Source organism: Ascidiella aspersa, chromosome 4, assembly GCF_963924565.1.
Source record: "Ascidiella aspersa chromosome 4, kaAscAspe10.2, whole genome shotgun sequence".
NCBI lineage: Eukaryota > Metazoa > Chordata > Ascidiacea > Phlebobranchia > Ascidiidae > Ascidiella > Ascidiella aspersa.
The window spans coordinates 29,088,291-29,104,149 of NC_139450.1; the positions used below are offsets into that span (position 1 = coordinate 29,088,291).

Below are 15,859 nucleotides of genomic sequence, written 5' to 3' on the forward strand. Positions count from 1 at the left end.
TGAATAAACTCTTAGAGTTAATAAAGATTAATTCAAACATTCACGCAATGTTACCATCTTTTGTATGGCAGCAATATTTCTTCCACATTTTGTATTTATTAAGTACATTGGTTTGAATATGTTAGTATCCGGTGAATCTAAACTTCCCGAAAAAAGAAGTAAAATCGTCAGTAAAAGGCCAAAGCTCAAAATATATTGAAACCAATGCCACAATAAAACTAAATAGGTCTAAACTCGTCGGAATAAGACGATAACTAAGTTATTCGGAATTAGATCTAAATATTTTAGATCCGGATTAGTTTTAGATAGATAACACTTATAACCAAATAAAGGAGTATTGGGTATTTAGGCATGGGGGTGTTGGGTGATTTGCAAAAATGGTGTTCTATAATTATTTCTTACTCATGAAAACAAACTAGAAGCAGAAAAAGTTACTAAAAACAGGTGTTTTTATATATTTTGCCATTTTTTTTCCTTCGGGTAGCAAAAATCGGGTGTGTTTGGTATTGATTACTGATTAGGCATTTTATTTATATTGTTTTTCCGGGCCGCATCAGTTTTTGAAAAATTATCGGCACTCGTTTTTCCTCGTTTCATAAAAGTCAATCTGTAGAAATATCTCTATAGCTAAAACCCTATAATTGACGCAAAAAGCTACACAAAACGTTTTTCAATTTTGACCTTTCGTCCGCAGCTCTTCGCTGATTGGCGCTCGTTGAGCCGTGACGAGCGCGCCAAGCACGTGAAGAAGTGGTCACGCTTGAAACTTCCCGATCCGGTCCAGTGCACACTGCAGCCGGACAGGTATTTCGGATCCACGTCGGAGCGTTTTTACGATGACACCAAAGCCTACCTGGCCAGCAACGATCGACAACTGCCAGCCTCCGAGTCGAAAAAGAACAAGCTACCTTCCATTGAACGGTTTGTGGCAGCCTTGTTGGAGACTTTGTTTTCAGGGAAATGGCATTAGTAGTCTTATCTTACATTGTCTTACCTTAACTTTTTGCGGAAGCGACGACATTTCTTGACTTTAGCGGACATAAATGTGTAGAGCATTCGGGTTTTAATTGACATTTGTTTGTCGCCTCGATGTTGATGGAGTTAAATTATTCAACCTAGTTAATGATAGAAGATCAATGCTGTGGGCGAAACTGATAATGTTGCTAGGAAAGGTATTGGAAAATTTTTACTGACCCAAAAACTTGAGCGGAAAGGGTGTACTGGCATTTGACAAATTTTTTCTTTAATATAACTTTAATAATTTTGAGGAAATGATTATTAATTTTAATCAAAATTTGAATTATAATCGAAATTTTAAGTTTATGTTCCTCTAAAAGCCCATGTTAATTGAAAATATGTACATTAAATTGTCACCTAATAATGTCAATCATTTTGTTACTGGAAACCGTTTTTTATCACCAAATAGTTGCAACTAGTTGATCGCCTAATCAACTTAAATTATTACAATATGATAGTCGCGCGAATTGTTTACCAACTTGCTTAAAACTTACAGTCTCGACAAACACCATTTTATCACTTCAAACCAGTTTATCACCTACTAATACGCTTAATAAATTTGCACTAAATTGCTGCTTTTCATACAGACTCGACAAGTTGCTTAAACTGCGCTACCAGCGCTCTCTGCTGCATCCTGGCGAGGGCGTGGGCCTCCTGGCCGCCCAGAGCATCGGCGAACCTTCGACCCAGATGACCTTGAACACGTTCCACTTCGCTGGGCGTGGCGAGATGAACGTCACGCTTGGAATCCCACGGTAAGAAGAATAGAGAACTTCTCGTCACATGGAAGTGATGGTTGCTTTTGCCTAGGGATGTCCGATATTGTCGAATCGGAGACGAAACCCGGGATTCAATATTAGCTGGTAGTTTCGGTGCCGACCCGATCTAAACCTGACATCGGCGTTTTAACCACGATTTTTAAAGGAATTTGTAGCGGCCGTTACTATTTTATCTACCAATTTATTTTGTCTCCTGTAGTTATAGTAGTTAAAAGGCCATTTCCGTCCAATAAAACACTTGAAAACAACGTTCAGCCATGATTTGCGTTCGAAAACGATCGTTTCTGCCTAAAAAATAAATTCCTAGGATAATAAGGGAATACTCGAACGAATCTAGAAACTTGAAAACCTTTGATTTATCATTTTTGCTTGTTTAAATATAGCAACAACGTCAGTCAGTATCGGATTTGGTCGCTAACTTTGTGTATTATGGCTTTATTGTTTGGTATCTGTATCGAAAGAAAAAACGATGTACCAGATATTCCTACTTCAGGCGATGGTTTATCACATGTCAACCTGTCATGAAGTATAGACAAAATTATAGTGTTGATGATCATAAGATTTCCTAATATTATTTTAGAAATTCCTGATTTGGAAATTATTTCAAAATGCCTGTTGCAACTTTTCCGTTCTATCCCTGAAAAATAAACTACTTTGTTTTAGGAAGCTTTTCTTAACTTTACCTGTAAGTATCAGTGTTGTAATGACTTAATCCAATGACTTGTCACTGTTTTAAAATGACTTGACTTTATCGAAGTCTTTCGGGCAAAATAACTAAACTTCACTTAAAGACTGCTGGACAAATTATCTGACTTGGACAAAAGTTGTTTTTTAAATGACTCTACTGCGACTTGATTCTTTTCGAAATGACTTGTTATTGACTTGACTTAATGAACTATGCTTTGTTGCGTATCTCAGTGTTGAAATATCAATGCAACGTTGTTACAACACACTTTTATTTTCACCCAGATTGCGTGAGATCCTGATGGTGGCGAGCAAACAGATAAAGACGCCCCAGATCACTGTGCCAGTTGTTTGTGGAATGGAAAGGAAAGCCAAGAAGCTTTGCAAAGCGCTCACCAAAGTCATGCTAAGTCAGGTGAGACCGAGAAGTTGTTGTACACAAAAGGAATACATTTGATTTACAGAAATTGACTTGACTTTTCCACAAATAACTTGACTTGGTCCTGTAGTTGTGTCAAATAATAACTTAAGTTCAAATCAAGCGTTTTTATTGATTTTTTTGATTAAAAGTGGCTTATTTATATACATTTTTGCATGTAAAACAGTTTTCTTGCTATATATTACGTTTTTTTTTTTTTTTTTTGGTGGGGCTCAAATCTTGCTCATATCGGACAAGTTTGCCAATGTTTGATACTGGACAATTCAGGGACGATAAAAAATTACGGGAAGGTTAAAGGCACGCGAAGCCAAGTTGTAGTTCCGGCCCCGATCCAATATCAAACTTGGTAAATAGTAAGTTAACAATCAAAGGTATCCAATATCCCTTACGCTAAATCGAATTGTGGCAGTTTTTTATTTGATGTGGCGTAATTTAGTAGCGGATCAGACTGCCATTACGTTTTAGAACCAAGTCCCTTTCTCAGGTTTGCTTCTACATTATCTCCACTTCCAGTGGAAATCCTTCTTTGCCACTAAAAAATATTCTTTTGATGACATTAACTAAATACAATCTTGGCATTATGAAATATATATAATTATATATGTTATATTTATTTTTAAGCTTTTTAGTTTTCCTCCTGCTTTTTCTTGAAAACGATTACGTAGAGTAACGCCAGATTATGTCGAAAATATATACATTTCCTTTCGGGGTCTTTCAAAATCTAAAAATGTTCTTCCTTCGAATTGAATAGTGGCTCATCGACGAAAAAACGAATTATCTAGTCCGTTTTTTCACAAAGGCATAGACAATTATCTCAGTTTTTCCTCGTGATCTTTCCCAGGTCCTCCACAAAGCCTCTCTGGAGGAGCGACTCGTTGTCGGGAAGACGGAGCGTCGCCGGAAGTGCGTCATCGAGATGCGAGTGCTCCCGGAGAAGCAGCTCCTCAAGGACTTCGCACTCTCGCGCGACCACGTGTTGCGTCACATTGAGAAGAGGTGACGAGTCGCGAGCGATTATGTGACGTCAACTTTTTTTCTTTCATAGGTTTTATTTTCGAGTAAAGCTTTGCTTTGCCTTTAGTGTATTGGATAAAGATGTTCACAATGGCGATTTTGATAGGGTTTGATTTACAATATATTCTCTCTATAAAAATACAAAACCATAAAACAGTTGCTAAAATAGATAGACATATCTTTCTTTTTTAAACGTTTCGGCAAAAACTCCTGATTCATCATTGTAATTTTTGTACTTCTTAATTCTAATTACAGCCGACTATTCCCCCTAAGTTTCGAACTCATGACCTCGATTATTCCGCGACGCCAAAACTGTGTTTGGCGTCATGCAATTCAGTGTCCAACTAAAGCATAATTGTCACATCATTTATGAATAATTATCGTTGTGGAGTAGAACTTAACACACGATTAACCCTTTCGTAACTTTTGTCCATAGAAAAAATTACATATAGTTGAAACGTGTACTGTATAATTGTATTGAAAAAATATACAATTGAAGAAGTGTAATTTTTCATAGGTTATTTGCTCAAACTCCTGTTAAGCATCAATAAATTTAGTTAAACCTCTAATGGTAAGCTACTATTTTTTGAAAAAAAATTCTTTTAATTTAGAAATCGCAAGTTATGGCTGAAATCTCTACATTGATTTGATATCAAATCAGCACCGATGGCACCTTAAGTATCGCCGGGTATATTACCACTTGACATCGAATATCGGTCCCGATCCAATATTATCGAACACCCTTATTACAAACACAAAAAAATACATCTTTTGCTGACATAAGGTTACAAAAATTTCTGTTTCCTTTGTTATCAGATTCCTTCGTTCGCTGTTCTTCGCAATAACCAAGCGACTGCTACAAGCAGACGACGGCCTAATCATCGAACAGCGAGCGGATAGGGGGTCACGTGACAGCCACCCGAATGACGAACAGGTAAATAGAAGTTGAATTAATTACAAATATAGTAGAATTCGATATTCTGGACTCGTTTTTCTATATTTCAAACCTACTGTTCTAGAATTCCTTGGGGTTCTACTTTAAACATATCTAGTTTTTGGCTAAAAGAGGTTTTTATTTTAATACATTGTGTTAAACCTACGGCCCTTAACGTAGAAGTGTTGGTATGATTTTACTGTTTTAGGGTTGGTATTAAATTAAAATTCGCTATAGCGATTCAGATGAGTGTTTACCAATCAGCACTCGCCTGGACGAAATAACGCTCACCAAACCAAGTCGGCTAGCCTATAGTTTTCAGATGTCAATCAGTAAATCCAAAAACTATAGGTTTTGTTGTCACACCTACTGCACTTGATATGAGGGAATTTAAAAAAAAGGGCAAAGAGAGCGAATTAAAAAAAAATGAGCAAAAAGAGCGAATTAAAAAAAGCGTTTTATTGCTGTTTTTACCCAGCGTTTTTACTGTCATATTGAAGAGAATCGATTGTTTAATTTCCACTTGGTATCAATTTTGGAAAATATCCCTAACAATTTCTATCTGAAGGATGAATCTGCTCCAGTGGAAGATGTTCCTGAGGAGGACGAAGTTCCGAAGAACGACGAGATGGATTACGAGGATCAGGACAGTAAGTCAATCCACTATATTTGTCTGGTGACCAACATTGCGTTTTTCGTATTTTATTTTTATTTACTTTACTTTTTTTTTTAGTTACTGGATGTGGTAAAAAAATGGGCCCACCTACTTTAAAAAAAATTTTTTTTCAAAACATCACACGTTTTTTTAAATTTATAAATTTGATAACTGCTGTTTTTTGTTTTTATTATTTTATATTTTTTTGTTTACTTTTCTATGTATTTGTTTCCCTGTTCCAGGAGCTGAAGATACCGTTTTAGGCAAAATATACATTCCGAAATCTTGTATTTTACTCAAGTTTTTAAACTTTGAGCCAGGGTTGCCACAAACTCTTTAAATCTAGTTTTTGAAAACTCATCATTTTCAAACGTCTTTGAATAGTCGAATATATTTTCGAATACTAAATGTCATGTTTGACCGTGATCGCGCAGATGTGGAGGAAGAAATGGAAACTCCTGATATCAACGAGACGATCGAACCGACAGCAGAAAATGAAAACTCGAACGAAACTCTTACGCAAGACGACCATTTTGGTATATTTTGATATTCGAAACATTCAAATTGTTACCTACTTCTGTATGCGCTTTGATATTTATACAACAGCTTATATTCCACACAGAAGTAGGTATCTTTTTTTAGCTTATATTCCACACAGAAGTAGGTAGCATTTTTTGGCTTATATTCCACACAGAAGTAGGTAGCATTTTTTTGGCTTATATTCCATACAGAAGTAGGTAGCATTTTTTTAGCTTATATTCCACACAGAAGTAGGTAGCATTTTTTAGCATATATTCCACACATAAGTAGGTAGCATTTTTTGGCTTATATTCCACACAGAAGTAGGTAGCATTTTTTTAGCTTATATTCCACACAGAAGTAGGTAGCATTTTTTAGCATATATTCCACACATAAGTAGGTAGCATTTTTTGGCTTATATTCCACACAGAAGTAGGTAGCATTTTTTGGCTTATATTCCACACAGAAGTAGGTAGCATTTTTTGGCTTATATTCCATACAGAAGTAGGTAGCATTTTTTAGCATATATTCCACACATAAGTAGGTAGCATTTTTTAGCATATATTCCACACATAAGTAGGTAGCATTTTTTGGCTTATATTCCACACAGAAGTAGGTAGCATTTTTTGGCTTATATTCCATACAGAAGTAGGTATCTTTTTTTGGCTTATATTCCATACAGAAGTAGGTAGCATTTTTTGGCTTATATTCCATACAGACGTTCTGTTTGGGTTTGATATTCTTAGTACAGCTTGTATTCTTTCACGTTTAAATTTCGATCTAATCTGGCTTAAATGTGCATTCACGTTGGATCGACAGGCGACCGATTTTCTACCGAGTTGTGCTTTTATGTGCAAATTTCCTTTAGAGTATTTGAATATTTAATTTAAAAATGAGACAAACGCCATCAAACTTAATTTTGAGCAAAGAAACGTACATTTCTTCACGTTATTTTTTTCAGGGATACATGTATTTCTTTACAGATACATTACTTTTCCTCACGAATACATAAATTTTCTTTACTGAAACATAGATTTTACTTAGCGATCTTTGTTTCTCAAGCTTCGTAGGCCGCAAGCTAAATGCCCTAAGGCTAAACGCTATCGACTTCAGCAACGTGAAGCTCTGCCATCCGCGATTTTCAAGCTTCCGGGCTTTAGTTTCAGGAGCAGAAGATGTGGACACGGAAGAGGAGGAGAAGATGGCATCCGGAGAGCGAGGAGTGGATCACGCCGACGCCGAGATGCGAATCCGATCCGTGAAGAACCTGGGCGTCGGACAGGTCACCGTCGAAGACTATCAGTTCGACGTCTACGCAAGCGCCTGGTGCAAGGTTGGTGAAGTTCCGAGGGTACATGCTTCGAACCCTACTCAAGTGACACTTGCGATAAAATTGCTTTTAGAGGCAGCATTGAACACCTTGTACATATACCTCAAAGAAAATTATTTTGTTGAAAAAGTAAATGTTTAGGAAACCTGACTTGGCCGGTAAGAATTTCATACAACTTAGCGTCACTTTAGTTAAAAAATTTCTAAAAATTTCTCATCTTGCGAATGTTTTAATGAAAGAAATAAAAATTGTAAGATCTATTTTTTCCGCCCGGAGCGAACATTTGAGATTACAATACTCATAAAATACCGTTTTCTTTAAATGCTTTCCATTATTTTTTAACTCGACCATGTTAAAGTTGCAAAAAATACGAGTCTTATTTCTTGACTCAGTATCAGCGCCAATAAAAAAATCGTGACGTCACAGGTGACGCTGCTGATGCCTCTGACGTCAGCTCGCATCGATCTGGTGTCGCTGACGCGCGACCAGGCCGAGGCGACGCCGGTGCGCAAGGTCGAGGGGATTTCCCGGTGCATCTTGGCGCCGGTGCAGGGACCCAAGGCCGGCGGGCGGATGAATATGGTGGCGGAGGGAGTGAACTTCTACAAGATGCACGAGAACGAAGAGGTAGCTGTTGAAAATGTTAATTTACTCTTGTGAGACGTAAGAATTTCAAAGTCCATACCGAAGTAGGTATCATTTTGTGAACATTTTAAATAAATCCTATAATAATGACTAGACATTGTAAACTTTAAGATAATGGTTGGAGGTTGTAGTAAGACGTAGTAAGAATGTCGAAGCCCATACAGAAGTAGGTATCGTTTTGAACGTTTCGAATAAATCTTTATTCATTTTCAACATCTATAAAGATTTATACGAAACTAGGTTTTGCATCATGCAGATGTTACATTTTTTATACAATGTTTGAAACGACATTTATGTAATATGATGAATTGTTTTTCGACTTTTCAGAAAAATATTTTTACTGTAACTGGGCTACTCAGCGTTATCAAGGTTCATACCCAGAACTCGATTGTGTGTGTATTTTTATTTGCAATAATTCAATTCGTGAAATACTCTTTGCCATTTGTTATATACAACTTCACGACTGTTTTCAAGGTCTATTTTGTTAAAAAAAGAAATACCTGCTGCATTTAAAACTTGTCCAGATTTCAATGAAACATGAACACACATAAGTGCATGTTGACCACTGAGATCTGGCCCTTCTGAAGCTGCTTTTTGACCAACGATTACGGCTTACGTATCATTAGTGGCTTTCGGTGTACTTGTCCAGATTTGTAAGAACCACTTCTGGACAGGAATATTAAAATGAAAGATACACACACACATATGTGTTCAACAACTGTGATCTAACCCTTCTGAACACCGAAAAGCCATCGCAGACTAACCGAATCTGTCGGTCAATGATACAAGCAAGGCAGGCTAGAACAACAACTAGCTTGTAGTGAGGTTCGAACTCACGACCTCAGAGCGTATCAACTGAGCTACCAAAACCTTAAAATGTTGTTCTCAGATGCTCGAAGTAGACCGTATGTACTGCAACTGCATTCACTCGGTGGCCAACACATTCGGCATTGAGGCGGCGAGAAGGGTAGTCGTCAACGAAATCGCAAACGTTTTCGGAGCTTACGGTTCGTACAAAAATATTTATAATCCGTTTTGTTCGACTGACGCAATTGCTACTTTTGCGTGCAACGTCGTGTTACTTTATTGTTACATTCAAGTGATTTGTAGTAAACAGCCAAGGTAAAATCAAAATTTCCAATCGAAAAATATAGTCAACTATTTTTTTTATATTTCGACCGGCATAATAGTAAATTGGTATACTTAAAAATGTTCGTATAGAGAATATAATAAAAATGTTATGTTTTGTTTGTTTGTTTGATAAAAATAAATATAAAAATATAAATTAGTTATTGTTTTTTTAATATTGCTTTTTTAAAAAGACGATTACTTTTTTTCTATGTTAAATATAAATTTAATAATGCATTTTTTGCTGTGAACTGCTTGGGTTAAATAGTTTGTTGATTTAAAAAGGTAATTGTGACTGGCCCCTGGAGCCAACTAAAATAAATGTGATAAACAATATGAAAAATACTGCCCGCCTTAAGCACGTCGCTTCTTACAATGACGATCGCGTACATAATAATATTTTTTCCTATGTTAAATATAAATGCAACTATGTTTAATTTGATTGTGACCTGTTTGAGTAAAATAGTTCTTCTCTCCAATTTAAAAAGGTAAAAATTATATATAATACCGGGCCTTACAAAGATATATTCAGTCGATTGTTCCCTTTACACCATGTAGTCCATCTGGCCCTTTTATGACGCCCGCGTATATCACCCACCGCCACTTATGACGTAACCATCGTCAATGACGTCACCTCTTACGTTATCGTGCAGGAATCGAGGTGAACCCGCGTCACCTGAGCCTGGTGGCGGACTATATGTGCTATGAGGGATCGTACAAGCCTTTCAACCGAGTGGCGATCGAGTCGTGTACTTCGCCCTTGCAACAGATGAGCTTCGAAAGCACAATGAAGTTTCTCACCAACGCCGCATTGAGAGGTTGGAATGGGCGAGCTGGGGCTACTGGATTGTTATATAGCTCATTTGAAAAACTTTTATGATTCGTCCGATTGACTGAATTTTAGGGGGCAACATTACCCTGTTTTCGAACTTGAAATTGTAAGAAAAGCTAAAGTGTTTTTGTTCAATTACATTTTGATAATGAAGCCCACTTTTTCGGATTGATGGCCTTGGTATTAGTTTTTGGGGTTAACTTTGCAAAGTAAGTCTTGATTAAATGGGTTTACCCGGATAATGATTAAGGTTAGACTACCAATGAATTAGTTAAACTGACGCCTTGGAGTTTTAATAGACTTGCTATTTTATTTAAACAACATGACTTCGACTTTAGCTGTAAAACCCCATAACAGCTACGAGAGTCTTATGACATATTAATGCTTTTGCCACGCTTTTTTGCTGCAATATAAACTGGAAATAAACAGCAAGACTGAAATCTAGGAATGGAATAACTATAAAACACAATATGCCTATTTTGCAACCATTTAATTTCGGAAAAATTCAGATTGTCACCCAATCTACCGTTGCCCTGTTTTCATAACCTTGGCGAATGTCGTTTATTAGGTGCCAATCAATTATTCTAAAGTGACATGAGAACTCTATTGTTTCAGGTACGACCGACCACGTGAGGTCGCCCTCCGCCTGCATAGTAACGGGACAGGTTGCTAAGGGAGGAACCGGACACTTTACCCTCCATTATAACTTGGCCAAGTTCCTTTAGAAAGCCTTTTTTCTGCCTTTTATTTTTCGCGATTTTTTTTTGTATGCTGAACCGTAGCATCGACTTCACGTATTGCGTTCGGCTATTTTACACGAAGTGGTGGTGGAGGTGAATAAATAAGTTGCTGCTCCGTGTTTGATATTGGTGGGAATATTCTGGAACAGTCGAAGCAAAGTTCTAGTTTGGTTTTACCATCAAGATCATCCCATTGACAGAATAATAAAAATTATTATCCCATTCATCATCTCAAGATCATCCCATTGGCGTTTTATAACAAAAATACAGCTGTACTTTTAATGAAGACCGAAAGCCATAGCAGACGCACCGAATCTGTCGATCAATGATGCAATCAGAGCAGGCTAGAAAAACAACCAGTCTGTAAGAAGGTTCGAACTCGCGACCTCCGGTCATACCGGGACCGTCGCTCTACCAACTGAGCTACACAGGCCCAGAGAGGAGCGAAATTTAACCGCCCGCAGAGATCTTCCTGAGTTTGGTTTAGTCCCGCTACTAGAAAAAGTCACCCCTGAACTATAGTATGATAAAACATTATAATAGCTTTTTGTTAATATAGCTTCAAACTACTATTAACTAACGTCTTAAACTGACGTGATAGGCGAGTCGGGATCTCTTCCTGTTTAAAGGTTAAGGAAATACGGCCCACATCCAAACGGTTACAAAACAACCAAAGATAAATAATACAACAGGCATGACTGGCGGACTGACTGTACATCTTTTTATATAACTGGGTTTATTTTACGTGAGACATTATTGCAATCATTAAAGTTGGTGCTATTGATCAAAAACAGGAAATTATGAAAGGAAAATCAAATAGATATCATATCTGGCTAGATATCTATGAAAGAAGTACGTAAGGCATTGCATTCAAGAAGAAATTCCCGTACCCAAAAACTTGCTTGAAGAAAATAAACGAACTGTGTGATGTTCCTAAGGATAGTTCCTTGTGTCCTCACTTTATATGACGTATGAGCTCTTCTCTTAAAAATATTTTCACGCCCCTCTAAATGTTGAAGCTATGGAAGCGCGTCGCCAGCACGCCACTTATAAAAGGTTTTAAACCACTGTCCTAGATCAAATGCTAGTTGTAAGTTTAAGGTTGCTGAGTTAGCACAGGTGTTTGTAACACGAATCTGTATCAGGGTGGCCGTAAGAACCCGAAGTATTTCTTGTTTATAAACCATGATTCTTGTTTTAGAGCATAAAATAGACGAAACTTGTCTTTCAAAATCACCTAAGCCAGTGCTCTTCAACCTCTAAAATTTCCATCCGCACTTTTTTATATCGGAAAATATCCATCCGCACGAAACAAGCACAGTAAGTATGCAACCTTTAGGTTTGTTTGTGAAATAACAATAAGAGAATTTGTGTATTAAAACTGTATAACTAAGTCTTGACCGATATAAAATAGATAGCTTAAGCTACAGTGAACTACTGAGACTATATTACTGTACCTGCAACGCATAAGTGGGGGCAGCAGCTTATTTAATTTCTGTATTACACACAATAAAAATACTAACATTCACCATTTTAATCCGCACATTCGTCCACACTAAAATGTTTTTCAACCGCACAAGTGCCTACCATCCCACGGGTTGAAAAGCACTGACCTAAGCAACTCTCAATGTAATTGTTTGTGGTCTGCCGCACTTAAACACATAAAACGAAAGTGGATTAAACATAGGCCTTATTGCCAGGGTTTCGAAGTCGGAGACGGACTCGGAACCCGGGCCTGGCTTTTGTTTTTCTGGAGTCCGACTCAGGACACAAGTTAGACTATGTAAGCAACCCGAGTCCCGAGTCCGACTTGCGCATGCGCGTTACCAAATTTTTTAACTGATAAGGCAGAAAACTGTAAGTTGTAAAAGAGTAATGGCAAATGGTGGAATATTTTTCAACCTTGTATTGTGGGCTGATGAATTATATAACACCCCCATGACTCTGAGTGGATTTTTGAATATCCACCATATTTTAGTTACCGGTATGTACATGGGTGAACTGCAGGCTGTAGAGTCAGAGTCGGACTCGGGACTCGACGAAATCGCACATTAAGCCGGAGTCGGACTCGGCTTTTTTTTAACCGACTGCGCAGACCTGCTTATAAAACAGCAAAGGTGTTAACAATAAAAATTAGAACTGCAATTTTTCAGTGCTGCTGCGTCAAAGTTATCCGTTATCTTTATGGTTCTGTAATGCTTGTCCCTTAACGTAGAGACGACTTTGTTTTTCTCCATTTTTAAAAATACAATTATTTTCTTATTTAGTTAATTTCGCACTATATAAACCTATAATGACACAGAAAAAGTTTTTCCATAGTTTCTAGACAGTATTTTCAATGCTTAATACTTTCGGATAAAAAAAACAATGCGTACCGCTAAACAAAATAGCTATATTTTGTTAAATAATTTATATATAGGCTACACACTTGTTTTTTGTAAAACAACATAAAAAAAAATTGTGAAGAAAAGACGGTTTATTTGCTGCTTCCTGGTTGAAACCACAATAAGATACTTGCAAAAGTCCATGGCAGTAATTATTTTAGTTTTTTTTTTAATTAATTATGATGCCATGGAAAATGGCTTTAGGCCTACTATACTTAGCATCAAAGGCCTCGAACCTGAATTGATTAGAAGGCCCAGTCACCATGTTACTAAATCAAATCAAACAACGTTAAAAGTAAAAACAATGGTTGCTGACTCTATGTGCAGTTTATGTTGAACATTATCGTGTGACATTTTATTGATTTCCGATCATGACGCTTGTTTATCCTCCGCTGGTAGCCTATCTCGTGATCACGTGCACATTAATTTAATGTTTCGTTCAACAACAAAAAGCATAGTCGCTTCAATAACCAACTATTCTACTTAAAAGTTTGTGCAGTAGGCTATACAGGCTAGATTTAAGCAAAACCAGCTAACTCAGCTCTTTCACCATTTTGCAATGAATTCCTTCATGCAAGTAGCAATGTTGGTGATGAATATGCATTATAGTTTATCATTCGAAGAAGATTAAAACACAATTTGGGTTAAGATTGTGTACGCCTCACCCTGTTGTAATTTATCGGCTATTGATATGCAGGTCATCACTGCTCATTATTAGATGGTTAATATTAATTACATTTTGTAAAGTTTATTAAGTGAGAAGCAGTGTTGTAACGACTTAAGTCATTGACTTGACTTAAGTGCACTTAAGAAGAAAAGGATTTGTGAGTGGGTTTGTTTAGGATTTTTCGGTAACGGTTTTTAATGGAAAATCACTGTGTCTTTAATTTTTCAAAAAAAAAATTGAATAAAATAATGTAAAAAACACTTAACATTTTTGTTGCATTTCCTAATAAGAAACAATGCAAAACTCTTTGAATACAAATTCAACCTATAGTGCTCCATAACAATATTAGCCTAGACTTGCGGTACACTAACACAGCAAAAAAAAAACTTCGACGGCACGCCACAAAATATATGTACTTCGTGAGTAAATATCCGAAGTAGTCCATAGCAAAAGGGACGTTGAATAATGAAAAGCCCTGAAGGTGCCAAAAACAGCCTATATTTTTTATTTATGCACTTTTAAGACCCTCGGATAAGAGGGCTGCTAAGATTTGCGACTTCTTGCTCTAATTTGTGCATCTCGAAGTGAATAACGGCTTTTGGAAACAAACAAGCCATTAAAGAAAAGAAGAAAAAACGTTTTTTGCGATAATGAGGCGCTACAGGGATATTACTTTTATTATTAAAAGGCGCATGAGGTATTTTATGCATCATTGATACTTCTAGTAAATCTGTCGCAGAAGTGCAAACAGATCTAGATGTTCTGACTTTACAGGCTGTATCCCCTGCTAGATTTAATGGATAGGTATCATAGAAATTATGTACGTGGTAAGGTACTGATACATTATGATTACAAGATATTTTTAAATAGCATTCGAAAAACAAAACCGGATAACGTGCTTTGGACTTTTTAGCTAGTTTTTTGTTCCAAACAGCAGCCAAGAGTATTTTTAGCAATGTGAATCAATGAGATTATAATAATGACAAAATATGTAAAATATTCAACAGTGATATTTCGTAGGTTTCAAGCGTAAGGGCGCTGTCTCCCTTTCTGCTTTAGTAATGGTTTATTATTGTATAGGGTTATAACTCCTATATTGAATAACATCGTTCCTGGTAATTTTGCTAGTTATGAAAATGTGCCACAGAAAATTATAAAAAAGGTTTCCCTAAAACCGAAATGTTGCAAGGCTTTTCTTCTCAACCTTTCGAATCAGTAACACCTGAAACTCATTATGTGTCATTTTAATTAGAAAAACACATTATTGCAAATTAGATAGGATGCAGTATTTGTAAAGCAGTTATTTTTCTTGCGAAAACACTAATTCCATGTAAGGTCATATTTTTTTTTCATTTGTCGGTATATTTTTTTTATTTTTATAACTGTGCCAAACCCAGGCTGTGAAGATTTTCTGAACTAATGCAAGGTGAGGTTTAGCTCAATATATTAGAAACAAAAGAATTGTTACAGCAAATAGCGACAAGGACTTGGTCATGTCAAACAGTTAACTTCAACTGATATTTCCTATGAATCATTTCAGTTTTTTTAGTGTTAGATTACACGACCAAACTAAAAGGTTAAAATTTATTCCGAACGATTAAATTGTAATTAAAGCTACATTACAGTGGCTGTAGGAGTGTTCGGATGAGTTAGTTACAGTTAGCCATACCTTTGGCAAGCGTTTTTCCTATTTTTAAACAACAAGATACGTTCTTCGCAATTGAATGATATTGGATAAAATGCATTGGGCTGGGGTTCACCGGCTAAGGTACAGTGAACTCCCTAGGATTTAAAACAGCACACCTACGTTGTTTTCTGTTGAATGATATTGGATAAAATACATTGGGCTGGGTTTTAACGGCTGAGTTACAGTGAAAACAACCTGACCGTTGCTTTTTTAAACAGCACTCATACGTTCTTGGCGCATGAATGGTTTTAGATAGAAATACATAGAAGGGGATTCAACGTAACAATTTGGTAGTCATTGTAGAGTTAGTTAGGCCAACGTGAAGTCTGGAAGTTTTAGCAAAATGTCAAGGTTAACTTGTCAATTGCTTCACTCGTTAATAATACTATAAAAGTAGTTAGCACA

At 36.6% G+C, this 15,859-nt stretch overlaps 1 protein-coding gene across 1 annotated transcript in view; it reads left to right on the forward strand.

Annotated features, from left to right (window-relative positions):
* LOC146157354 (DNA-directed RNA polymerase I subunit RPA1-like) overlaps positions 1-10,718 on the forward strand; it is a 34,501-nt gene extending 23,783 nt beyond the window's left edge. Inside the window, exons 25-36 of the mRNA XM_083386349.1 lie at positions 695-921; positions 1,605-1,772; positions 2,766-2,895; positions 3,761-3,915; positions 4,750-4,867; positions 5,436-5,517; positions 5,957-6,058; positions 7,202-7,374; positions 7,798-7,998; positions 8,906-9,023; positions 9,798-9,962; positions 10,592-10,718. Coding sequence (XP_083242475.1) covers positions 695-921; positions 1,605-1,772; positions 2,766-2,895; positions 3,761-3,915; positions 4,750-4,867; positions 5,436-5,517; positions 5,957-6,058; positions 7,202-7,374; positions 7,798-7,998; positions 8,906-9,023; positions 9,798-9,962; positions 10,592-10,701 — 1,749 coding nt within the window. The 3' untranslated portion in view covers positions 10,702-10,718. The remainder of the gene's footprint in view (positions 1-694; positions 922-1,604; positions 1,773-2,765; positions 2,896-3,760; positions 3,916-4,749; positions 4,868-5,435; positions 5,518-5,956; positions 6,059-7,201; positions 7,375-7,797; positions 7,999-8,905; positions 9,024-9,797; positions 9,963-10,591) is intronic.
* Positions 10,719-15,859: the final 5,141 nt, after the last annotated feature.